Source organism: Chaetodon auriga, chromosome 5 (genome assembly GCF_051107435.1).
Source record: "Chaetodon auriga isolate fChaAug3 chromosome 5, fChaAug3.hap1, whole genome shotgun sequence".
Classification (NCBI taxonomy): domain Eukaryota; kingdom Metazoa; phylum Chordata; class Actinopteri; order Chaetodontiformes; family Chaetodontidae; genus Chaetodon; species Chaetodon auriga.
Window position 1 is genome coordinate 20,788,796 of NC_135078.1, and position 23,503 is coordinate 20,812,298.

Below are 23,503 nucleotides of genomic sequence, written 5' to 3' on the forward strand. Positions count from 1 at the left end.
TACATAGAAGGTAAGACGCCTCATATCAGGACATGCGCAGTAGGACTTTGAGCCAACGTGGAAAGGGCTGATGCCTTCAGGACCCATTGTAATAGGAAAACTTTTCTAACACGACGTTGAACCTCCGCTGACATAACATTCACGGAACTGTCATACAGTGACAGTCAAAACAATGTATGATAAATAACTAATCTCTTAGTATTATTATGTCACCCTACGGCAATGTTAAGCACAGCCATGAATCTATCTCTATCGTATATGCCTTTTTTCCGTATATGCCTGCCCTTTACCATCCTCTGTAGCACATGTAGCACGTTACCGTTTAGCTTGTCTGAATCAAACACGAGGCAACAGCCACCCAAGTGGGCATCTATTATTTACACACTAGAACATAAGATAGGGTGATATGTATTGATGTGGTTATTAACGAGTTTTCTGGAGAACATGGAACGCATCACCAAAAGTGACACGGCGCTCCGGACGTTGACAAAGTTTAGACTGACAACAAACTGGAACATGTTGTCGCCATGTTCAAACACGCTTTGGCTGGTTTACTTAGACTAGTTTTTCCACAGCAGATGTGCGTCTGCTCAGACTGTCAGAGGAGAGAGAGATGTGCTGAACGTCGGGCGTTTAAATAAAGCAGAGGACAGACATGGAAATCTGCGTTATGTCCGCGCTGGACAGACCCGCGGCAGAGCTGACCGTCATGGATGTGTACGACATTGCCGCGGTGCTCGGGCAAGAGTTTGAGCGGATCATCGACAGGTTTGGGTGCGAGTCTCTGGTCGGCGTGGTCCCCAAAGTGGTGCGGGTCCTGGAGCTGCTGGAGGCGCTGGTGAGTCGCGGAGCTGCAACACAGGAGGCCGAGGAGCTGCGAAGGGATCTGGACAGACTGCGGCAGGAGAGGAGCGACAGATACAAGCAGGAGAGGAAGCACCAGAAGGTGTGTGTGTGTGTGTGTGTGTGTGTGTGTGTGTGTGTGTGTGTGTGTGTGTGTGTGTTTACCTGTCTGTCTGCCACTGTGTGCACGTGTCTCGTGACCTAACTTTAATGTTTACCTTTCAAGGTAAGTAACTAAGTAACATTTTCATTTTCTGGCAATCACTAATGGATTGATCAATTACTCTATATGACAGTGTTTGTGATCATCACAAATAAGGTAGATCTTATTAATGATATACTATAATATTATATTATACCATAGATTAGTGTAGTGTAGTAAGAACAGTGTAGTAAATACACAATACTACTTTAAACAAAACTATACTATCATAATGATCAGACAACAGTTAATATTCGTTTTCAGTACACCTTCAATGAAGTCAAACACCTAAAGCCTTAAATAAAGTGTAATAACAACAAAACCAAGGTATAGTGACATTTTATGGATTCTGGAGGCAGAAAAATCTGAAGTGAAGTGCTGTTGATGTTGTCGTGCCCTCATGTTCATACAGCTACATCCACCCTTTTCATACATAGAACAAGTACTCTGTGCAGACACGTGACTGTGCTGGTGTTTTTCCTCTGTGCTCAGGAGTTGGAGCTGGTGGAGGATGTGTGGAGGGGAGAAGTCCAGGACCTGCTCTCTCAAATCTCTCAGCTTCAGGCAGAGAACAAGAGGCTGTTAGTGAGTCTCCCCGTCAAAGAGTCCCCCGTCCCAGAGGAAGACCTGCAGAAACATGAGGGTGGGTCGTCTGCAGCAGTAGCTTTCAACCAGACTTTTACAGATGAGTTTTTGGAGATTCAAGATGATTTATGGAATAAGAACAGTATTTTTTTGTACAAACAAGTTTATTACTATGTCAATTATTTCTGCTTTTCCAAGTTGCAAGTTTCCTTATCACGTTTTCAGTTTCCAAATTTCATTTTCAAGTCAAACTGTCCACATATTGGTGTGTATGCCAATATTGACCTTATTAAGTGGAACAGATATGAGCAATGACATAACTGATTCACAATAAGTACAGGTTCAATGTCAGTGTCATAATAGATATTTCTTTCAGTAACAGCAGGCTGCCAGCTCAGCTTTTAGTGCCACAGCATCCCTGTGAGCTATACGGACTTTAAATTTGGAAAAAGAGACACCTTTGACACTGGGTTGGTTAAGTTGAAATATCAGAATCAGTGTCAGGAGAGAAATGAATGGATGGATTTGTTTCAGTTTGTAGCCGGACATTAAAGATATAGTTCACAGGAATGCACCAGTGTCAATGAACAAAAACAGTCTATGTTAAAAATATTTAGAAAATATAAAATATAAAAGTAAGTGAATGTGAAGAATCTGAAAATATATTAAGTACATAAAATAGTGTAATAACCATAATCTCAACACAGCGTGGTCAGTTGTCTGTTCCTCTTTGAAGTCTTACCTTGGATTTTGTGTCGCACAGAATCTTGTGAGTCTGGGTACTAAATAGGTTTGGTCTTGGCTGAGAGCTCCAGCAAAGGTCTTATTATCTGCTCCATGCTCACTGCAGATTTGTGTTGCGCTGATTCACCATGTGCTGTACGTTTCACATATCTGCCCTGTGCAGTCATGTGAGCTTGCACAGTGCATGCTGCACGCCTTCATGTTGACATGAAGAAGGAGGCTGTGAAGGCAGGAAGGCAGTCAGGAGCTTGTTAAGGAGACTATTTTTGAAGCAGACCAAAATATATCTCTTGTGTGAGACTTTCATGGTGGCTGCAGCTATACTTACTGTCAGGGACCCAGTGCACACACACTCCTTATAAAACATGTACACCTGAATGAACGGGCACTGCATGATATGACTGGTCTGCTCCGTGCACATTATCTGTCCAGAAAAATACATTAATGATGTAAAGGATGCTTCAATACCAGGAGGAAGCCCTCCAGGTTATGAAGGCCCATATTAATTGTGTATACCATATACCATTACCTTTTAGATTGATTTCCTACTTTCTAGTGAGTCGTGTTGCTTTTTTTTGGTACAGAATCACCAACAGCTTGAAATTAAGTGAGTAATTAGTAATAAAAAAAACTTAAAATACTTGAGACTTATATAAATATACACAAGTTGTACTGAAGATGCTACAAATAGAATAAACCCTGGTATGTTTTTTCCTGTTGAATGGCATGGCAGCCTCCTGTCAGACTGCACTTATGTGTGAATCTTATTTCAGTGCTTTTTCATGACGCCCACAGGAATGTCAGAGAAGGAAAGGCAGTTGATGAGGAAGCTGACAGACTTGGTGGATAAGCAGAAGGATGAAATCCGGGCTAAAGACCACGAGCTGACACTAAAAAACGAAGATATCGAGGCGGTGAGGATTTAGATCATTCGTAGCTTATACTTACATGACTTTACAATTTACTTCATTTGACAAGATTTTCAAGTCAAGTCATAAAATGTATTTCCTCAAATGTAGCTCCAGATGCAGCAGCATCGGTTGATAAGAATCAATCAGGACCTTCGTCACAGGATGAGCGTGATGGAGGCTCAGGGCAAGGCCCTGATCCAGCACAGGGCTGAGCTGGAAGCTGCAGCCCAGGCACACCAGCAGGAGCTGGGGGCTCTGCAGCTGGAGGTCACAAAGCTGAGAAAGGAGCTCCGGGGTTGGGAACTGGAGAGAGAGGTCGCCATCATAGAAGAAACGTCTCTTACCACATCTGGAAATCCATCAACTACATCACCACAGATGACGGTAAGAAAAAGACAAGGGTTGTAAAACGTGCCTATCATTAGGTTCAAACTATGTCGGCCATAGTTTATTAAGTCTTGACGGTTTCCTGGAGCCTCAGCAGTTGTTTTCTGTTACTAATCCAGTCCCCAGCAGCAGCGCCATCAAACTCCACCATCAAACCAAATTCAGTGTGGGTGGAGTGTGGAGGAGACCCTGACTTCCTGGCGAACTGCTTTGAATGTGACAAGAGTCCGTCCCTTCTCCCGGGGTCATCAAAGGAAGAAGATAATGGAGAAGTGGGAGACAGCGATGAAGACTCGACAGCATTGTTTCTGGTAACACCTGCTTAACTCTCCACTGCACACAGGCTTACTGTAGTTATAGCATAGGCCCCTGTAAGCCTATTTATATTAAACACAAAGCATTATCACTCTGTCATGCTGGTGCCCCATGAAACATTTGCACAAATCTGCTTTGTTTACATTAGCGTACAGTGTTCTCCTCCTCTGCTTTTATTGTTGCATTGCTTTCTTGGATAGTGAGATTCTGCCAACTGTTGATATCGACTGTTGTATGAAGAAGCACAACAAACAAACAATACAGCAATCTGCTTATCAAAACATTGTTCTGCATCATCACTAGTAGCCGTAACTCCACGGGGTACCTCGACTGTTTTTGGTGGTCCAACCAAACCAATTTACCTTCACCTACAGAAGCAGAGTGTGTGCCCACGCCATGCAAGGAGAAATGCTGAATGTGTGTTTTTGGCTGCAGAAGGTGTCAGCTGATACAGATACAGGAGAGGAGACAGACAGCCTGGAGGAGGAGTCAGACAAACCTCGCTTCACCCTGCAGGAGCTGCGGGACGTCCTGCAGGAGAGGAATGAACTCAAGGCCCAAGTGTTCATGCTCCAGGAAGAGCTAGCATATTACAGAAGGTACGTCCTGTTTCCGCATTAAGATTTGACTGCGTCTAACGCTGATGCAAAAGTTAACAGTGACCTCTTCCGTATCCCTCAGTGAGGAGTTTGAGGATGATGTCAGCTCCATCGCTCGCACTCCATCTCCTCCACCGTGCTCCAGTTCCACCAGTCAGCCTGAATCAGGAATTAGACGCTTGTGAGTAACGAGTTTGACAATGACCTTCACTCACTTCTCTTCTTCTCTGATCACAACAACACTTTTGATGTTTTTGTTTTTCTCAAATTCAAAATTTCCCTTGTGTCACCATTTCCATTTTCACAGGATCTTCACTGCCATAATGCCGATGGTGGCAGCTGGCTTGCTGTCAGACGACCCCACGTTGTTGCCAATCAGAAGACTTGTTTCCTCTGTATGACCTTGAGTTTAAATTCTTCATATATGACTGCTCTTCCCCCCCACACACACCATGTCAACACCAGTTTGTTTCTCCAAACAGTTTGTCGTTAGATTTACAATAATTGGTTGAAGGGCTGCATTAATTGGTTATTTTAAACTAAATCTGTCTGGTGTTTATACACTTGAAACTGTGATGAATGAACCACTGTTGTCATTAGTGGAGTCTACTGTTACGTTGGTAGCATCTTAGCTGACTTGGTAAGAGCTTTAAAGGTACAGTGTGTAAAATATGGCCACCTGTCAAAAGTTGCTCCAAACAAAAAGGGGGAAGCATGTCACCAGAGTAACCGCTAACTGCTGCTCACTATAGTCTTTGCTGTAGCTTTCTATAGCTGTAGCTATTAGCTGCCACTAGCTGGTTAGCTCAGTTAGCCATTCAGCTTGTGGCCATATAAGCTGACTGGAGTCTAGCCCAACTGAGAGCTCAGAGATTGCTGGTGTTTATACTGCGGCCAGCATAACCAGGCTGAGCAGCCTCCCAGTGAACATGACCAGACCTGGACCAAACACAGCCTAAGAGACCAGTGGAGGCCAGTTTGACAACAGGCTGTGCCAAGGTGATCAGGACTTTGACTCTGGGCACGACAAAGACAGGACAGGTGGGCACAGGAGAGGCATGAAGAGGGAGTGGAAGGTCAGCCATCACTCGCCACGTGTCTAGAGCCGGAATATTTTCACATCTAATCTATTAAGAGAGCCTTGTCAGCTTGCAGACTTGAGTAAACATCTCTGCAAAACAAGACACAGACATTTTTGGATGTTTTAAAATAAAATTCTGGCCATATCTTACACATTGCACTTTTAAATGAACCTTAGTAAATAAAATGGGAGACAATTGGCCAAGCCTGGGCAGTCTTAATGTGTGTTTATGAGCTCTCAGGGTTTTGTGGCTCTGTAAAAAGCATCACCTGTCGGTGTGTCACTTTATATAAGCTGTGCTTCATTAGTTGTGAGGCTGCTGAAATGTTCGATAACTTAGTGCCCAAGTTTCTCGCTACATTGGTTCATCCAAATAGCAAAATGTTATCACTGTGCTACGTAGTGTACAAGATTTGCAAACCAGTTTGGCAGGTAGTGTCAGTAATACACTAACGAGTATGAATTGAGTTTTCACAAGCACTTTCAAGTTCCTCAGCAGTCTTTTGTGTCATTTATATTTGGATGATGTTAAGATGTAAGGTGTCTGAGTCTGGTTTCAAGGTGCAGCGAATAAGCTGGATGAACATGTCCCTCTGTTTTCCACTAAGAGATCAACAGCTTATAGCCAGCTCAAAAGTCATCTCCTGAACTGATGAGAAGAGGAAGATTCTGTATGCTTGCGGCACTACAGTCTGGCAGTACAATCATAGGGGTAAAAACACTAGAAGATCCTGTAAATACATGTCATAACAACCAATATGTGCTGGGTTGCATCTGTAAAATAATTCTTGTTCTGAATAAAGTGAAGTTTTATTTTTCATTGTTTGACTGCTGTAATTGTTTTACTGTCAATTACTAATATGGCAAAGTGAATATACTAGCTGTGGTAAAGGCTGTGTTCATGTCCATAAAATTATAAAATTTCCTTGTTTCAGTAGTTTACATTATGATCAAGACATCGCATACACTTATGTATGAATCTTTCATGGGCATATTAATAATACATTTAAAATAACAGAACAAAAAGTTTAGAGAGAGACGAAACTTAAAATCACGTGCTTTCTCACCTGATCCTTCCTAGTAAAAAACAGAGCTCTCACTCACGTCGCCCACATTACTTGCTTTCTATGCTGTGTGAAAGACCTGCGTCGACGGATTGACAGTGTGGAGGAATCATCTCGAGCCGTATACGATCTTTGTACTCACCTGTCGCTAGGATACTTTGCCCTCCTCTGCTGGCCACAGAGTCACGCCATTGGTGGATGAGTGATGGGGGAAGTGCCGCTCCACTGGAAGTTGGTTACCTTCTGCCAGTAGCTAAGTGCTGAACCAAGACAAAAAGTAATAAAAGGCTGTTTTTAGAGTATTTTAAGTAGTAGCTGGTGGGTACAAGTTGACTTTATTGCGGTATTTTGAGGAGCAGTGTCGTTCCGTCATGGAGTTTGGTGAAGAGTCGTCGCCTGCTCTGGCTTTCGAGAAGGACGCGTTTGAGCTCACGGTTGAAGATGTTTATGATATTTCGTATGTAATCGGACGAGATTTGTTGAAAATAAGCAGCACGGGCGAGGAAGTGTCGGATTTACAGTTCAGAATAGTGCGTGTTTTGGAAATGTTCGAGACTTTAGTCAACAAGTACAACTTGTCTCTGGAGGAGCTGAAAATGGAGCGAGACAACTTGAAGAGTGAGCTGGCCAGGATCATCACGGAGGGCTCCTCTGGGCAGGGCACGGTGAGTGTCGGCGCCACAGTCTGTCATGTGCAGCTGAGCTTCGTTTAGAGATCCTTTTCCTGTCTGTCATCAAAGCAAGGAGCGGGACCCAACCAGCTGGTGGTGGACCTGACAGACCCCAACAGACCGCGCTTCACCATGCAGGAGCTGAAGGAGGTCCTGCAGGAGAGGAACCAGCTGAAGGCTCAGCTCATGGTGGCTCAGGAGGAGCTTCAGCTGTACAAGAGGTGAGCAGCTGAGCCTGAGGTCCACCCTGAGATAGGATTCATACAACTTCCAACATGTGACCTCTCCTCTTATAAGTGCATTAACTTGCAGTCTGTTAGTAATGTGCAGTCCAGGACCTAGCATTAGAAACACCTACTGTAGTGTAATCTATTACAACACCACCACTAAGTACAGCCTCGAGAATGAACATATAGCAAAATCAACACCTCTCTAATGTCAGCAAGAGTGAGCATTGAAAGCTTTCCAAAAGTGTGTGTTACTCGATGGAAACTTAATCTGGATTGATCAGTGATCCTCATAAGAATGAGAGAGACTGTACTGTTGAAAAAAATCCAACACATGCAACATGATATATCCAGCGTCCTACCCATATCTGCCAGTCTTCACAGGATCACAGTCTTTGTATCAATACAGACACAACTAGCTCATCGTAATATTCTCCAACTTCTCAAGACCTTGTGCATTTCTTCTGCAGTGGGATTCTCCCACAGGCTGAACCAGCCATGGTGGAAGTGGACCTGGGGACGCCAGCAGCTACGGAGCACAGTCCAGCCACGCTAAATGATGCAAAGGAGGAGAAGACAACCATAGGCAAACTGTGAGTAACAGGCTGGATTGCGTCACTTGGTACAGTGGTGTGAATGTGCTGACAGCAAAGAAGTAATCAGAAAGAAGTCGTATTTAAATCACTTATTTCTAGCTATGCACTATTTTTAGCTGTGTACCTCAGATGGCAAGGTTTCAAGAAAAATCTCAGCAGCAACCACATGATGCTGAAGTAAGCCAGCAGATTGTTCTCACAGCCCGTCTCCTGTCTCCTAATGATATACTTGTGACCAAATGAATTCATGCCGACACTGCGGATGTTTGTGAGCACAGAATGAGAGAGAGAGAGAGAAGTAGGAAACTGGCAGTGTGTCTGCCAAACTACTGCTACCGTCAGTAATTATTGTCTGCCATGACTCAATGCTGCTTTCTGGCACTGGGCACTTTTACTAGTATATTCCATGTTCACCCCTCCATGTTAAACTCCTTAAACTGACTCTGGACCTTTTCTGTTTGTAGGTTTTCATTCAGGCGAAAATAAGAAAAACCTTTCACAAGAACTGGCCATGTAGAAGACAAGCAGGATTTGTCGGTTAACCACTTTTATATTAACTGTTTGTTTTTTTTCTAGAATGTATTTGTCAATCTAACAAGCACATTTTGTACTGGTAATTTTAACCTAAGAAGGTTTATATTAATGTAGAGTTGCTGTTGATGTGGAAAGTTTGGTGAAGATGTCATATGAAACTGGAAAGTATTATCTAACTGCTGTTGGATACCACGTGGAAAGCATTCACTCAAAATGAAGTTATTTATAGACTTGAAAATGTACATTTTTTTGTAAATCAAAATTAAGTCTTCACAGGGCTTCATATTGGTCCAGTAATCCAAAAACACATTTGCTGTCAACTGTCAGCTATCAAATAAATGAAAATGGGTCCGTCCCACAAAATTCAAAAGCATAATAAAATACGACATTTTGAACAGTATTTGTGTTTTTCTTCTGGGGCTGAATATTTAACAAGCTGTATGATTTCACATGTTCTGATCTCATGTGAATGTAGACAAATTACAACAGACAGATGTGCACGTGGACACTGGCACATCCTGCACAGACTACAGCATCATTTGAGTTGACGCTTATCGCTGTATCAACAGGGTAATGAGGCTTCACTTCAAGGCATATTCACATCAAAATCACAACATATGACTTCTATATTTTAATATTTTTGATTGGCTGAATATCGCACTGCATAGAGCAAAAGATAAGCAGAATTTAACCATTAACCGCGCCACAGCTGGAATGAAAACTCAAGTGTTTTATTCCTCAATTCACAGCACAGGCAATAATTTACAATTATGAAATTGAACTGTCAATATATATTCATTCCAGAGGGAAACCCCATGGACAATGTGAAACACGACCTATCCAGGAGAACTATTCCTCAAGTTTGCATCAATCTGCTGGTTAGATTTAAAACAAAAAAAAAAAAGAAGAAGTATAAAATCGTGATAAAAACAATTTGCAAAAACACACTCTTCAAGAGTTGAAGCTTTAGCATCCAGTTAAAACAAAAACTTTTTATATGTATAAAACATTGTTGAAGACCGCTCGTCTTTAGCATCTTTTACATAAAGATGAAAAAGACGACAAAGAGCGCCAATTCATCCGAAATATGAACACTTGTGGTCGTGAGTTCAGTATTTGAGCCAAGGGTGAGCCAAGAGTGACGCTTTACTCCGATCGCCATAGTCGTACAGCAGCTCTTCCTCTGCTGCGATGTCTCTGGAGGCCACCAGGATCAGATGAGGGGTTCCATCGATGGGGTGAAGCCTCGTCTGGCAGTTGCCAGTTTTACTGTGGTTGATCAGTCTTCCAAGACGGCTCGTTTCTTTTGTAGCATCCACACTAAACGAATAAAAATATATATTGCTGTTCAACAGAATAGGAAGACTTCATTTACCTACCAGAGTCTTTTTGTACCCAAACTAATTTTCTTCTTTTACAATGATTTTTGGCAATATGCCTTTATTTGACAGAGAGACGGGGATCATCGGGAGATAGAAGGCTATGAGATGCAACAAAGGTCATTTCTTGGTTGTTGCAATTAATTATTCCCTGAAAGTTGACAAATTGAACAAACAAAAGAAATAAAGTGTGAAACTGTACATCATGTGACATTTGGACTCACCAGTATGTTTTAGATTGATACTGGAAGTAGTACATGTAACAGCCTGTTTGGGGATCCTGAGCGTACTCCGCTTCCCTTATTTTAGCCTCAGCCAGTTCCAGGAGGTCTCCATGGTACTCCACCACAAACTCTCCCTTTTTGAAGTCCTTGACAGCAAATACCCCTCGTCCTTTTCCTTCTATGTGTTTGACCTTTCATTCAAACACAACAAAGAGTGAAGTTAAACCGAATTAGCATGCAGACTGAGTGTGGCACGATACATTTAAACCATTGAATGTTACCTGCATTCCCTCTTCAATGCCGTTCTTTATCACGTCATCAATGTGTCTGTGCTCTTCATTCTGTTGACAATTTGAGCAACTGGGTGAAATTCTGTTATGCTACAGTTGCCATGCTCTTTCACACACACAAAAATAACCAGCAAAACATAAAGCAAAAATATAGGAGCATGTAAATATCTTAACCACAGGCACAAAATGAGAATGTACTGCTTTCTCCTATTAACTGTTAATAATACAACAGACAGGAAGCATTTCACATCCAGACCTTTAACTCTGCCTTTGTTTTTCTGTTACTCCGTCTGATGGGATAATAGTCTGTGACCTTTCTGTTTTGGGGAGCTTTATTCTCTGTCCTGAAAAGAGAGACATTATCAAAGTAGTGACAGATTTTCCCTGAAAGAGTGTTGTTTTTTGTTTTTCTTTAATAATAATGACACGTTGGCCTCCTGCACTCACTTTTTTGCTCCGAGTTTGCGACCACTTCTGCTTCGACTTTTGGATGCTGAAACTTTGCTGTCTGCTGCAGACCTGATGTTCGTGTGTGTTGGGGGCCCTTTTTGCTCAAGTTGGTCAGTGGCTTGTTCTCTCATCCCGTGAATGTGAGGGGCCATTTCAGGCTTCTGCTCTTTGGACTCGCAACTCTCAGATTTGATTTCATTCGGTATGTCTAAAATGAGGAAGAAACAATGGATTAAATTGACAGCTGCCCCAAATATTTGGCCTTTCCTTCAAAAGAAAAACAAAAAAACAGTTAAGTTGTGTCATAAGATAGAGGGTCAGAGAACACTACTGCCATTCATATGCACAACAATTTTTTTTGTGCTACACGTGGACCTGCTGACCATATGGTAAAAGGGAATACCAGAAAAATAGCTAGAGGATCACATTTAATAGAAATGACCAAAGAACTTGAGTTCACAGTCGATTCAAAGGGTTTTAAAAGTTAATCAAGTGTGCACCTTTTTTCAGCTTCGACGTGTCAGGATTAGTTCCATCAGAGTCATTTCCTTCCTGGATCAGCATGCTCGAACTGTCACTGAGAGGAGATCTGGGTTTGCTTGGACTACGCACACTCTGGAGAATTGACTGCTGTTTACCTACGCAATCCTGCAAAAACAATTATTAACGTTGGTGAAAAAAATTCTAAGGAGTAAACCTCAGGAGTTATATACACAAGATGAAATAACCAGTTATTTCATTTCATTTGCAGGCTGCATTCAAGAAGCTCCAAATTTAGAGGTAAATTGCACAAGTTCAGCGATGCTTTGTGTCATTTTTTGTGTTGACACAAACAACAACGACAACAAAAATGCAGTTGGATCCAAGAGACAACACAGTTAACAGATTGCTTGCTGATGAAGACTTCACCGTTCTGCCTGCCAACTCTGCCTGACTTGAGAGGCAAACATCTCCATGGTAACAGTACCATCTGAGGCTGTCTGAATATGCATTTGGACTGTTTGATATTAATGAAATGGGGCGTTCAGGTACCCAAGCAATGCCACGTACATAAATGTATTCATATATCAGAGAGTGTCATTTATATGGAGGCACTGTAAATTAGCTTGTACAACGTTGGCTTATGTGCTGCTTTTTTTAATTTCTCCATTCTTCATTTTATTATTATTGCTGTTGTTGTTGTTTCTTTCTCTCTGTCTTTATTGACACACCTATGTTTTCATCGTAAGTTTCAGCTCTACTGGCTACCTTAAAACCAATAGCCATGCACCTAAACCTTAACCTGTTATTGATGAGGGTTTGAAGGAGCAGTGCACAGCTTATGGCTGAAAGGATAAAGTCTGGAGAAGAGGTCCATGACAACAATACAAAGCTTCCTGAGGTGAGGGTCCGTTTACTGTAAGGTCCGTCGCCGCGATGCCAAGCTGAGGCAGGACCCCCTGTGACAGTAACGTTATCCTTTGGGTGGTGAGTTAACACAGACTGTGTGAGAAAGCTACTGTGTTTCCTGCTTTAGGTGGCAAACATAAATGTATAAAAACAAACACGTAAACACAACATTACCTTGTTGGTTGCTGGTTTGTTTTCCTTTGTCTCCTTCCGTGAGGTTAGTTTGTGTTCAACAGTGTTCTCGGTTCTCAGCACATTTTTCTTCCCTTTAAAGACGTGGAAATAAATAAATGTAAGCACCGCTGTCTAATTTATGTAACACTATACAAAACCCAGCCATTACCGGCGAATTTTATTTATCAACATCAGCCACGCTTAGACGAGGAAAGTCGGTCCTCTATTTACGCTAACAGCAATTAGCTGTTAGCAAACTTAAATATTAACCTCTGTGGCTTATTTGACATGTAACAATTACTGAAACGAAAACACATGAGCAAGTTTACCTTTTGCCATGTCAATGCCCAGAATAAAATCCAAAGAGGACGGGGAGTCTCTTAAATTTGCCCTCTGTGTCCACCGTGTTTAGTTCACTGCCTCTGCGACGACGAACATCAGGCCATTGTAAGAGCGTGGTGGATTTAAAAACCATTCTGCACCTCTCATTGGCTGCTTCATCCACAAGGGACGGACACGTGCATGAGAGTTGTTCTCTCATTGGCCGCAACTCTGCCTGTCACATCGCGGATCAGCAAAAGTTGACCCACCAAAAACTCTGCGGTAAGTTGCTTATATCCATCTTTCAAAATGGATATTAATCTCAGTGGGATAACCTGAATTAAATTACGGCTATTATATCATTATATTTCAATTATAGTATTACGCATAGAAAATTAGATGTTTTTGGTAAATATTGAGCAGAAAGAAAATGTAAAAGCATGATTTTTAAATGCCCTACGTTGCCAAAGCACAAATAATGATGAAAGAAAAATACATAAAAATCAGTTTACAGTGATGTCATATTTTTTAAACCATACTTTAAAATGAAAGCCAGTGGAGGAAGGGTGTAGCCATGCAGTCATGCCCATTTCTGAACAAACAAGGTCTCATGCAAGAAGCTTATAGAAGTATGTGGTCTGTTTTTGTTTGTTTGTTTGTTTGGTTGGTTGGTTGGTTGGTTGGTTTGGTTAACAAAAATGTCTTTTTTCCCTATAAGAATCTTATGAGTAAGCATTAATTAGGAAAAACTGACAGTGCCATTGACTGAAGGGCAGTAACATAGGTCATAGGTGGAGATCTTTTGCTAACATCTAGTAATAGCTGTAAACTGCAATAAGTTGACTTGTTCCTCCTGTGGCTTCAATATCAAATGAGCCAGCAGGAAATGCTCTAGGGTTTCATATGATGTGTTCAGATTTGAAACCGAGACTACAACTCAACGACACTGACAACTCAGGAAATGAGTGAAGGGAATTCATGTCATCACGTGCTGAAATGAAAGAATGTATCTAAGTCATATTACATGTACAGGAGTACATCCAAAGCACTGAAAGATCTGCAATATTTTGGCTATATTTTATTAATTTTAATTTAAAAAAAAAATCCTTCTCCATCTTGTGTCAGTGATGAACATTTTAAACAGTGTCATTTCCAGCTTTGGAGTCTGCAGCCATAGCTTCTTTAAACAGTCTTTTTCGCAACAGATTTTCATTTGCCTTCTTCCTCTTCTCTTGTTTCTTCACTTCAGACTCTTTCTTCTTTATAAGCACTTCACTGAGTTCTCCTTTATATAAAACATCAAGTTTCTCTCTCATGATGTCCCGAGCACGCTTTCGATTTATATCCACAGATCTGGTTTGATGGCACTGCAGGGAAAATGGTACAAGAAATTAAATTAGCATGCTTAGCAAATCACATAATTTAAATAAATTAGGTCTTAAGTGAACTGTGGGTCAAAATAACTCTGATTTGAGCCCTTCATTCCCCAAACACCTATTAGCCTACACATGGACTGATACCAGTGATGACAGTTACACATAGATTCATTTGAAAACAAGATTAACCTTCACAACAATCCCACTGGGGATGTGCTTGAGCACCACGCAGTTGCTGGTTTTGTTGGTGGCTTGTCCTCCGGGTCCAGATCCTCTCACAAACTGCTCCTCGAGCTCGTCCTCATTCAGGACAGGAAGGTCGACCATGCCCTTTTTACCGGCAGCCCAAACACACTGCAGCCCAGGTGGGAGCGGTCTTAGCAAGGGAGAGACAGTGGGTGAACCGCTCCGTATGACTCGAATGGATAAACCGTACATACAGCTGAAGGACGAGAAAAGCCGTAACATCTCTTTAAATAGATGAACTACAAATTCTTCTTTTTTGGTGGCGCGATAAATAAATATACAAAAGGACTTATAGCATTACATCGCGTCGTATGTTCCCAGACAGAGAAATGTCAATTCCGTTATCAAAAACTCATACGCATACAAGTTTTAGCCGTACTGGATATCATTTTCATGCCTGGTTCACAGTCATGCTAGTTTGTCCATGTTTATGTTCAGGGTCGTCTTCTTCTACGCTTCCGTGTTTATTCTTCGTGACCAGAATAGCAGGTCTGTGTTGACTCTCTGCTGCCATCGTGTGTCTGCTAGCAAAACGTTTTTTAAGGGCGACAGTCGGCTTGTCAAGGAGTTTCTCTTTAAGGGCTCTTTCTGGTAGATATTTTGAGGCGTGACTGTGCGCGAATGGTTGTTAAGGTTAGAATATATTACCGAAATTAACAGGGCCATGTCAATATAAATGGCGACTTCCCCCGTTCAGCTTTTTGGAAGACTGTAGTCTCTGGATGCTGCGCTTGTACTGCTGTACTGCATCGTGCTGTGCTCTGTACTCTGGATACTGCACTTGTACTTCACTGTACATAACATGAGGGTGTTACTGTGTATGTCAAGATATCACAGTCAGCACACATATACCCACATGTCAGGCCATAATTTGTTGTGTGTAAACATGTAGTCTCCCAAGAGCTGCACACACTCTTCTTTTTGAGATGTGGTGAGGTTATTTGACCATTTAGTGATACTGTTGATTACTGGTGACTCTCATAGTCTTTCAAGTCTTTCATAATTAAAAGAGGCATTTTAGCTGGAGTGATAATATGAACCTTACCTTTCACGCTAAAGGGAGCATCAGCTAGAGCATGATGAAATGAAATAGGATTAATAGCCTCATTACCGCTTCACCTGACAGTGCAGTAGGTTGGTTGTTTCATTCATTTGTGATTCCCACCACACATTACAAAACACATTGTTCATATCTTGATTTACTTTGCTGTTTCTGAAGGAACCCTAAAAAGGTCAAATTAACGTAATAATCATTCCCATTTGATTGCAAAATAGTTTCAAACTTTTTTTCTCACAGAGAGAAAAAATGGACTGTGATGTAATGGTCCTGCTCTCTCCCTTGACAATGACTATAATTATAAAACCAGGAAACTATGTAGGTCACAGGGAAATGACAGTCTCTCTGATGACCTGTGATGACATCTCTCTGATCGTGTGGGTGGATGACATGCATTTCTAATTACTTGAACTTTATCTTTAGTGCTCACATTAAAACTGACCCTCATTTTGGTACCTCATAACCATGGCTAGGTCATTCTTATATGGATTATGCGTCTCACATTTCCGCAAATGTGCATCCTGTTGTATTTGTCAGAAATCAGTTTTATACATTTATCATTTAACTGTTTTTTTTAACAGAAATGAAAAGTCTCTACAATCTTAATCATCAACAATTTGTGGTCAACAAGAAAATCATTGTGCATAAAAAGTTCATCTTGTATGAAGCTGTAAGTAGCTGTCAAGGCAGACAGAGAAACTAATTTCCTTATATTGCAAAGGAAGGCAGGAAGGAACTTGTCAGCAGGCTCACTTTGTTTCATCTGAGGTGCAAGGGCAGCCTAATTTCTCCCATTTTTGGTTAAAAAGCAGGTAACTATTACTTTTCTTAATCACAGATGTATTTTACAATTATAAAAATAGTCTGTGTAATTAATGAGGAAATAAGATATATTACTGAAGGCAAAGACATGTACATTTGCAATTTTACATCCTCTCATCATATTTATGTCTGCGGAAATACGTAACCACTCATGATACCAGCTTAGAGCAGATGCTTGGCTGCCAGCAGAGGGCGCCCTACGATTGAAACTGCTCGGCTGAATTACTGGACGAGTCTGAGCTTCGTCAAGTTAGTGGAAGGGAAGACAAATACCGGAAGTCAAACGATCAACGCTTCTGAATTAAATACTAGATGGCGTTTGAACATGTACACAGTGAGTTTGGTACAATTGACTAATACCAGTAACTACTGCATTCCCTGTATATTCTTCAGTGAGATTATCCGTGGGATTAGTTCAGTATGTGTTATATTTGGTCGCATCTCGGACCTGATTTGAATACATTGCATGTGACTGTCGTTTTAGGAATCAAACAGCAGATGTATGTGTTGTACGCGGTGGAATAGAAGTTTTTGGACAAAGTACACGTTTCAGCGTTCACCACGCGCAGTAAGTCACAATTTTATTTCGAAATTTGTACCGGAAACGCGGTCGTACCCGGGTTACCTTTACTGTATTTTGTGTCGTGCCTGAAAGGACTGTGAAGTCTTGCAGCGGTTCAGACTTGAGGAGTGACAACTTACGATGGCGAGTGCTCTTCATCCGTTTGCCCCTCGCTCTTCTCGCTTCTGTGGACGGAGGCGACAGCTGCAGGTCTGAGCCCGCAGCAGTTTCGTTTCCCTCGCCAGGACGAGCCCAAACCGCCAACCCCTGCCAGGGCAGCTTGGATATTCAAGGACATTTTAACGTTACCATAGCTACTTTGGCCTGTTCTGTCGATTGAGGAAATCCAGCGTGTGTTTCTCCGGCGCAATGATGTGGCCAGATTTTGTAAACACGGGCTGAAACGTCTGTGAATATCATGTAAATGAGCCGAGCCGATGATGTTTCTGGACGCGTCATCTTTACATGTCGTACCCGCACCCCTTCCTCTGCCGAAGGGACAAACAAACGGCCACGTAAAGGAAACTGGTTGCTGACTTTTCGATGCGTTCATCTCAACTATGGCATCGTTTCCAGAGCCCATCGAGTCGGCGGCTGCTTCGTGCTGAAAGAAACCCGCGTCGCTGCTCAAAGTGGTGACCTCGAAACACGAAGAAACACCAGTGAACTTTGGTTCGCTGAGTGCTGGAGTGCGGTGAAGCCAGAGGTGCATCGCTGCTGTGCGTCAGGTCCAGGTATGTGACAGGCGTCGCGAGCCATCAATTTGTCGCTGCCGTGCTGCCATGTTGCTAGGTAACTAACTGATGGTGGGTTTACTCCAGTTCAGATTTGATCGTCCCCTCAGAGGTGCATCGTCACGGTTTACTAAATCCTATTTCACGAGGTTTTTTAACGCCATGTGTTGAATTTGTTTCGACTAACTTTGTCTTTGGCCTGAAGAAGTGCAGCGGGTTCGTCTTGCTCTCGTGCCGCCGCGGCCCTGCCGCTGTCACACAGGCGTGCTCGTTCAAGCTGCTGAAATGTTCCTCCCTTACGATGCATCTAATAACATTAAGAGATCACTGGGGGGTTTTGCAGGCTTCGTGTTCTTGCCCTTTTGGTGTACTTGGCAGGTGTGAGAATGTATTTCAGACCGTGCTGCAAATCACAGCGTGTTTGACAAACTGTGGAAATGGAGGAGCACACATTTTACTGAGGTTGCAGTTGCCTTTGACTTGACTGAAAACCTGCAGCCCACAAGCTTGCTTTTGCACCCCCCAGGTCCTTTCTTATTATAATAAGACTTTATTAGTTTCAGCATCGAGAGTCACTCCACTTGACTCAGCAGGGCCTGGGTGAGTCACTGAGGCTGTGCTGACTTGGAGGTTGTGGCGTTTCTTGTCCAGATGATGGCTCTGGTATGAGGGCAGGAGCTCCTGCCGCTGTGACCTCCCTGCTTTGTTTCCATCGCAGTGTGTCTTTGAATTAGGATTACAATCTGAAACTAGTCTTGATATTTATCTGCGCTCCCGCTCGGAGCTCCAGCCTTATAGTAAGTTCTGCCCTGCATTTGGAGCATGTTGACAGAGAAAGAAATAAAGGAGGCACATACTGAGAGATGCACATACTGGGCCTGGAGGATATTGTACACACACAGGGTGTAATCTGTCTTTGACGTGTTGAAACATGCGTCCTATCTTCTTGAAGCCGTGACGGTTGTGAAGGTTGTGTAACACCCTCGGTATCAGCTGCTCTGATCGTATAGATTCCATAGGCTTTGTCACTTCTGAAGCAACATGAAAACAGGAATTAGAGCGGTGAAGTTCCCTTGATTTCATGCCTTCATTCCTGAGGTGAAATTCTAGGCAATCTGTGCTTCTTATTACACAGATTGCTTTCTTCTGAGTCATGTTTGGTTTTGACTTCTGGACAGACTCGTTACTTATGTTCCCCATTTTTGATCTGAAGCACACATAGCTGCATTTGTTGCTGATTGTAACAGTCTCCACATGAAAGCTGTCAGTGACTAGCAGGATATTCTCGCATGCCATTCATTTGTGTCTCGAGGAACTACGCCATGAATACACTGTGCTGATGTAGCTGCCTGTTCTTCAGTCACTGAAGTGCAGCTCTGATGATTAAGGGCTCGCTGCTCGGAGTGAAGGCCGTCGATCGTAGCATCGCTGATGACCCAGAATTCAGAATTCTTCCTCATGTGACTGCAAACCAGGGCTGCAACTAACGGCTGTTTTCATTCTTGATTCAACTGCAGATTATTTTCACAAGTAATTGGTGAGTCTATAAAAACAGAAGTGAAAAATGCTCTTCAGAATTTCCCAGAACCCAAAGTGACGTCTTACAGTTGCTTCTTTTGTCTTGCCAACAGTCCATAACCCAAAACCTTGTTATTTTCTGTCATAAATGACAAATGAAAGCGTCAGTCAGTTTCATTTAATAAGCCGGAACCAGCAAATGTTTGTACAACAAATTTTCTTTCAGACAGCCAATTGATTAATTGACTATTTGTTGCAGCTCTGCTGAGCACCGTCTTCTTTACCAGTCATACCTGTTATGACCTCTAGGATGCTGTTTCTTTGATGTAAACATGGCAGCTCATCAAGGTTTTTGCCTAACCAGTTTTCTGATGGGGGACGTCCTTCCCTTTCCCCAGCAGACACTCACATAGTACACATATGTGGTGCATGGGCAGGGCTTTGGAAACTATTTTGAAAACTGACTTTCAAGCTCTAGAGAAACCTATATCTCTTTTTTTGTCCATTTATTTTCTGTCATTTAAGATTAGTAATAATATTTAATGATAATTAAATGCATCCTTACATTCAATATTGGAAAGTAATTAAAAGTAAAGTACTTGTAAAATGAGTAGCTCTGTGAAATGGTCCCTTTCAGATAGTTAGCAGTATTTAATATTGCAGTTTGTTCAAGTAGTGATAGGTCTGAGTTGCTCTCAGTTCCAATGCTCAGCCTTATTAGCAGAGGTCTCACACTTCATTTGCATCATGTGTGCTCAGTGAAACTGTGTGAATGAAGAAGGGGACGGTACTTTTGTCAAATCAAACAAAGTCACTAAAATGCAAGCCTTAAATTTTGTATATATCTTTAAAAAGAAATTACTTTATTGCTCAGTTTCTGATTAGAAAGCCCACTGTATTATTACTCTGTGGGTTTTTGGTCAGATCAGAGTGAAACAGCATGAATTGACAAAGCAAAGTGCTCCACACAGACCTGTTGCACCGACGTACATTCAACACATTTTTTAAAAAATGACTTCCCCTTTCATCGTCGTTCTTACTCTAAGAAGACTATGAATTGTGGGTAATTCCCTCAAGCACGTTCTGCAGCATTACAGACACTCAGAAAGGTGCATATAGAAAATAAGAAGCGTTCAGGAGAGCTCATAAGAACTCATTCATTTCACATCAGCCCTAACCCTCTTAGATATGTGTACACTGTGGGAGCTGACACTGGGGCTGGGCCATGCTGCTCGGCACTTTCAACTTTACAGCACGTCTAATCACTCTAATCTTCCTGACAGTACTCTGTCTCATGTAAATTTTTAACTCCTCTAAAAGGCGTAACATGGATTACTTTGACACTTAGCTTTTAAAATATTTCAGGTTCAGGAAACTGTTTTTTGCACCTACAGAAATATGTTGCCTATATTATCGTTATTTGTCGGTGCCTTTAAGGTAAACTGAAACTCGGCTGATGTTGAATTCAGTCGGAATCGGTGAGAGCGTTTCTTAAACAAGGAGACGCAGTGTTGTGACATCTTTTTTTAATCATGTTTAAGTGCATCTACAGCGAGCCAAGGGATCTTACAGGTAGACAGTAGCTGAGAGGCTGAAACCTGATCGCTCTTTAACTCTCAGGTGTCTCTCTTGAATCGAATGCTCCAGACAAACACAGTGTCACACAAGGAGAGAACCTGCAGGTGATTATGAATCAGCGCATTGTGTGTGTGCTGTTGTGATTTTTAGACGTGGCTGGCGAGTTTTCTATCTATGTTCAGTCGTATTTGCTGAATTAAAGCAGTTGTGATGCTCTTTTTAAGCCAACGCAAAAAGCAAAGTGGAGACACTGCAGTGACCCTTTTCGATGAATGAGGATAATAATTTCTGACGGCATTTAGATACGATGCTAATGTTTGCTCATTTGTGTCACACAGGTCTCTTTCCCCGAGACTAAAATTACTCACCACTCCACTAATGTTATACAGTTACAGGAGTGCCTGACAACCTCCTGACCATCAAAACGCTGCGACAATATGTAAATATATGCTGTATGTCTGAGCGACTGTGGAGTGGAAAATTCCTGACAGAGGAGCCTGCAGCTTGTGTGTGTTCTGTGTCCAAGCCTTGTTTGAGTATTCATAGCACTGCGTGGAGTCCTTGTGAGGGAGTGTTATTTCTTATTTATTTATTTTTTATTCTGACATGTGACAGGTCTTCTGTTCACCTCACACAACCCGCACTTTGCTTTTCATTGTCTTGCAGCAGAAGTCAATAATCCCGCGGCTACTCAAAAACACAAACGCACAGCAGTGGAGTGAAAACATTTTAGTCCAGGAAACAAGACAAGGCTCACTTCCTGTCAGTTAAAGTTTGAGTGACGTGTGCTGCTGCTCACCACATAATTTGGTTCAATGTCTGTGCTATTTGAGCGGCTTATCAGATGAGATTGCAGGCACAGGAAGAGCAGAGAAACATCAGGTACACACACTGAAAAATGAGCCGCGTGAGGCTTTTTCGAGGAGAGTTAAAACTGAGGCTTCGGCTGCAGTGACGTACTCTACATGTCGCACGATGAGATGTAATCATAAATTCACTGTTTTGTGTGGTAATTTCCCTTTTTCTAAAAACCTCTTGAACTGTTGTGTAATATCAGTTTGGTTATTTAAGCAGAGGAATGGTATAATCTCGGTTCTTTACTTAGACCAGACTGTGGACTATTGTAGAGGACTGCTGCATGCTGGTCTTCTGTGTCTTCTGTCCCAGTCAGACACACAATCACTGTCGCCCCCACCAGAGATAAAGGTGGCAGTATACTCATAAAGGCTAGCTGATAAGATGCAGTGGATAGTGACAGAGATGGAACAGCTGTGCGCCTGTTAAACCACAAACAACACTGTTCCTTTTTAGAATAGATTGCTTACTTATTTTAGTCTTTTCTATCTGCAAAACAAACAAGCTTGAACCCCATAATCTCTCTGGGGCTCATTTCTCACAGTTGGTGAATTGTTCATATGGTTGCATTAGCCGGTTTCCTGTGATTGCTTTGTTAGGATATTAGAAAAGTCAATTTATTCTTCAGCTTGACATGTAATGTGGGAATGCGGTTTGTTAAATGAGCTTGCGGAGAGATACTGAAGGTATTAAACCTGATTAACAACAAGCCCTTTAGGATATCTTGGACTATATAGTCAGAATAACTCCTGGGTACAAAGACTTATGTCATGTTGACGTCATTTCTTTTGACAGCCAATAGAGACTGATTTTTATGGGCACTGACAACACTGGAGGGAATTTGAACAGGTTATGAGGGTGTTTTCTGTCGGGAAGTTGTAACACTACACTGAAAGAAAGTGTTAAATCATCAACAAAGCTGCTTTGTAAACTGTCCTTCGGTCTTCACTTACTGTCTGTCAGAGCAGGAAGTGGTACAAGGTAAACGTCCCATCGCTTCTTCAAATCAGATATGTGGAATTGTCTTAGCTGTTAACATGATATGACAGAGTACTTGTAAGGACAAGCATGAATTGTGCTGTTGTGAAATACATCTGATTCGAACAGGAAGGATAATGATATGTGTGACTGTTTTTCCACTATGTGGATCTGCAGCAGTCAGCTGGAACATCGTCATGCTCAGCCTGATGTCTGGAATTGGATAACAATGATGTATAGATGAGGAACATTACTTCCTGTTTGTTTATTCAATGTAGAATATACACACAAGGGCTAATGATGCACAACACCAGGTTCAGGTTCTAGGTCTTTTGGGAAACAGCAGCATGCAGAATTTAACAAAACAGGATAACATGCATTTACAGGTTGCATTAAATATGCTTATACATAACATATTATAATATTTGGATTATTTATATCATGTGGAGTCCAAAATCTACCAACCACTCAATTTTTTTTTTTTTTTTTCTTACCAGCACTTCCTTGTTTTAGCCGGCAATGTTAACACAAGATCTACAACATTCAAGCAATCGGCTGCTTTACTTCTTAAGGGAAATAACCTCTTAAGGAAAACACTGACATTTTCTCTCAAACACACACATATTACACACACACAGACCCACACACACACGAACCGTGATGAAGCCATTGTGAGGGTATTCCTGAACAGTATGCTCATCCTCTCCAGATGTGCCATAGTCAGGCTGGTTAGTGCCTTCATGGCAGCTGGATGGGTTGATTTTCCCTGTCCTGTCTGTCTTATCTGGATG

The 23,503-nt window shown here is 41.9% G+C and overlaps 5 protein-coding genes across 7 annotated transcripts in view; 3 read left to right on the forward strand and 2 right to left on the reverse strand.

Moving 5' to 3' along the window:
• Positions 1-434: 434 nt before the first annotated feature.
• LOC143321349 (RILP-like protein 1) lies at positions 435-6,491 on the forward strand. The gene is made up of 8 exons (XM_076731652.1): positions 435-946; positions 1,538-1,688; positions 3,170-3,288; positions 3,394-3,669; positions 3,792-3,983; positions 4,423-4,586; positions 4,669-4,767; positions 4,894-6,491. The coding sequence occupies exons 1-8, from the start codon at positions 656-658 to the stop codon at positions 4,985-4,987; spliced, it is 1,386 nt and encodes a 461-aa protein (XP_076587767.1). The 5' UTR covers positions 435-655; the 3' UTR covers positions 4,988-6,491.
• A 427-nt stretch (positions 6,492-6,918) lies between these two features.
• Positions 6,919-9,158, forward strand: rilpl2 (Rab interacting lysosomal protein-like 2). Its single transcript, XM_076731654.1, has 4 exons — positions 6,919-7,396; positions 7,472-7,623; positions 8,100-8,222; positions 8,690-9,158. The coding sequence occupies exons 1-4, from the start codon at positions 7,103-7,105 to the stop codon at positions 8,709-8,711; spliced, it is 591 nt and encodes a 196-aa protein (XP_076587769.1). The 5' UTR covers positions 6,919-7,102; the 3' UTR covers positions 8,712-9,158.
• Positions 9,159-9,470: 312 nt separating this feature from the next.
• Positions 9,471-13,138, reverse strand: kmt5ab (lysine methyltransferase 5Ab). The gene is made up of 8 exons (XM_076731653.1): positions 12,995-13,138; positions 12,666-12,757; positions 11,603-11,750; positions 11,100-11,310; positions 10,909-10,996; positions 10,644-10,703; positions 10,363-10,553; positions 9,471-10,079 (listed from the first exon to the last, which is right to left on the reverse strand). Exons 1-8 carry the CDS (start codon positions 13,002-13,004, stop codon positions 9,869-9,871), a joined length of 1,011 nt encoding a protein of 336 aa, XP_076587768.1. The 5' UTR covers positions 13,005-13,138; the 3' UTR covers positions 9,471-9,868.
• A 640-nt stretch (positions 13,139-13,778) lies between these two features.
• On the reverse strand, positions 13,779-17,761 carry mtrfr (mitochondrial translation release factor in rescue). Its single transcript, XM_076731337.1, has 3 exons — positions 17,190-17,761; positions 14,552-14,738; positions 13,779-14,353 (listed from the first exon to the last, which is right to left on the reverse strand). Exons 1-3 carry the CDS (start codon positions 17,759-17,761, stop codon positions 14,123-14,125), a joined length of 990 nt encoding a protein of 329 aa, XP_076587452.1. The 3' UTR covers positions 13,779-14,122.
• The window catches only part of LOC143321167 (membrane-associated phosphatidylinositol transfer protein 2-like), a 42,744-nt gene continuing 36,886 nt past the window's right edge, over positions 17,646-23,503 (forward strand). For all 3 annotated transcript variants that reach the window (XM_076731334.1, XM_076731336.1, XM_076731335.1), the window contains exon 1: positions 17,646-17,783. The gene's annotated coding sequence lies outside the window, so the exon portion shown is untranslated. The remainder of the gene's footprint in view (positions 17,784-23,503) is intronic.

Coding starts and splice junctions, on each gene's coding strand:
- mtrfr (XM_076731337.1), bottom strand. CDS start 17,761: ATGCACCTCTGGCTTCACCGCACTCCAGCACTCAGCGAACCAAAGTTC. Junction 14,739..17,189: donor GATGAAGAGCACTCGCCATC/GTAAGTTGTCAC, acceptor TCCCTTGCTAAG/ACCGCTCCCACCTGGGCTGC. Junction 14,354..14,551: donor CCAGTGGGATTGTTGTGAAG/GTTAATCTTGTT, acceptor TTTTCCCTGCAG/TGCCATCAAACCAGATCTGT.
- rilpl2 (XM_076731654.1), top strand. CDS start 7,103: ATGGAGTTTGGTGAAGAGTCGTCGCCTGCTCTGGCTTTCGAGAAGGAC. Junction 7,624..8,099: donor GAGCTTCAGCTGTACAAGAG/GTGAGCAGCTGA, acceptor TTTCTTCTGCAG/TGGGATTCTCCCACAGGCTG. Junction 8,223..8,689: donor AAGACAACCATAGGCAAACT/GTGAGTAACAGG, acceptor TTCTGTTTGTAG/GTTTTCATTCAGGCGAAAAT.
- kmt5ab (XM_076731653.1), bottom strand. Junction 10,704..10,908: donor AAACAAAGGCAGAGTTAAAG/GTCTGGATGTGA, acceptor AATTGTCAACAG/AATGAAGAGCACAGACACAT. Junction 10,554..10,643: donor GCATTGAAGAGGGAATGCAG/GTAACATTCAAT, acceptor TTTGAATGAAAG/GTCAAACACATAGAAGGAAA.
- LOC143321349 (XM_076731652.1), top strand. CDS start 656: ATGGAAATCTGCGTTATGTCCGCGCTGGACAGACCCGCGGCAGAGCTG. Junction 3,289..3,393: donor AAAACGAAGATATCGAGGCG/GTGAGGATTTAG, acceptor CCTCAAATGTAG/CTCCAGATGCAGCAGCATCG. Junction 4,587..4,668: donor GAGCTAGCATATTACAGAAG/GTACGTCCTGTT, acceptor CGTATCCCTCAG/TGAGGAGTTTGAGGATGATG.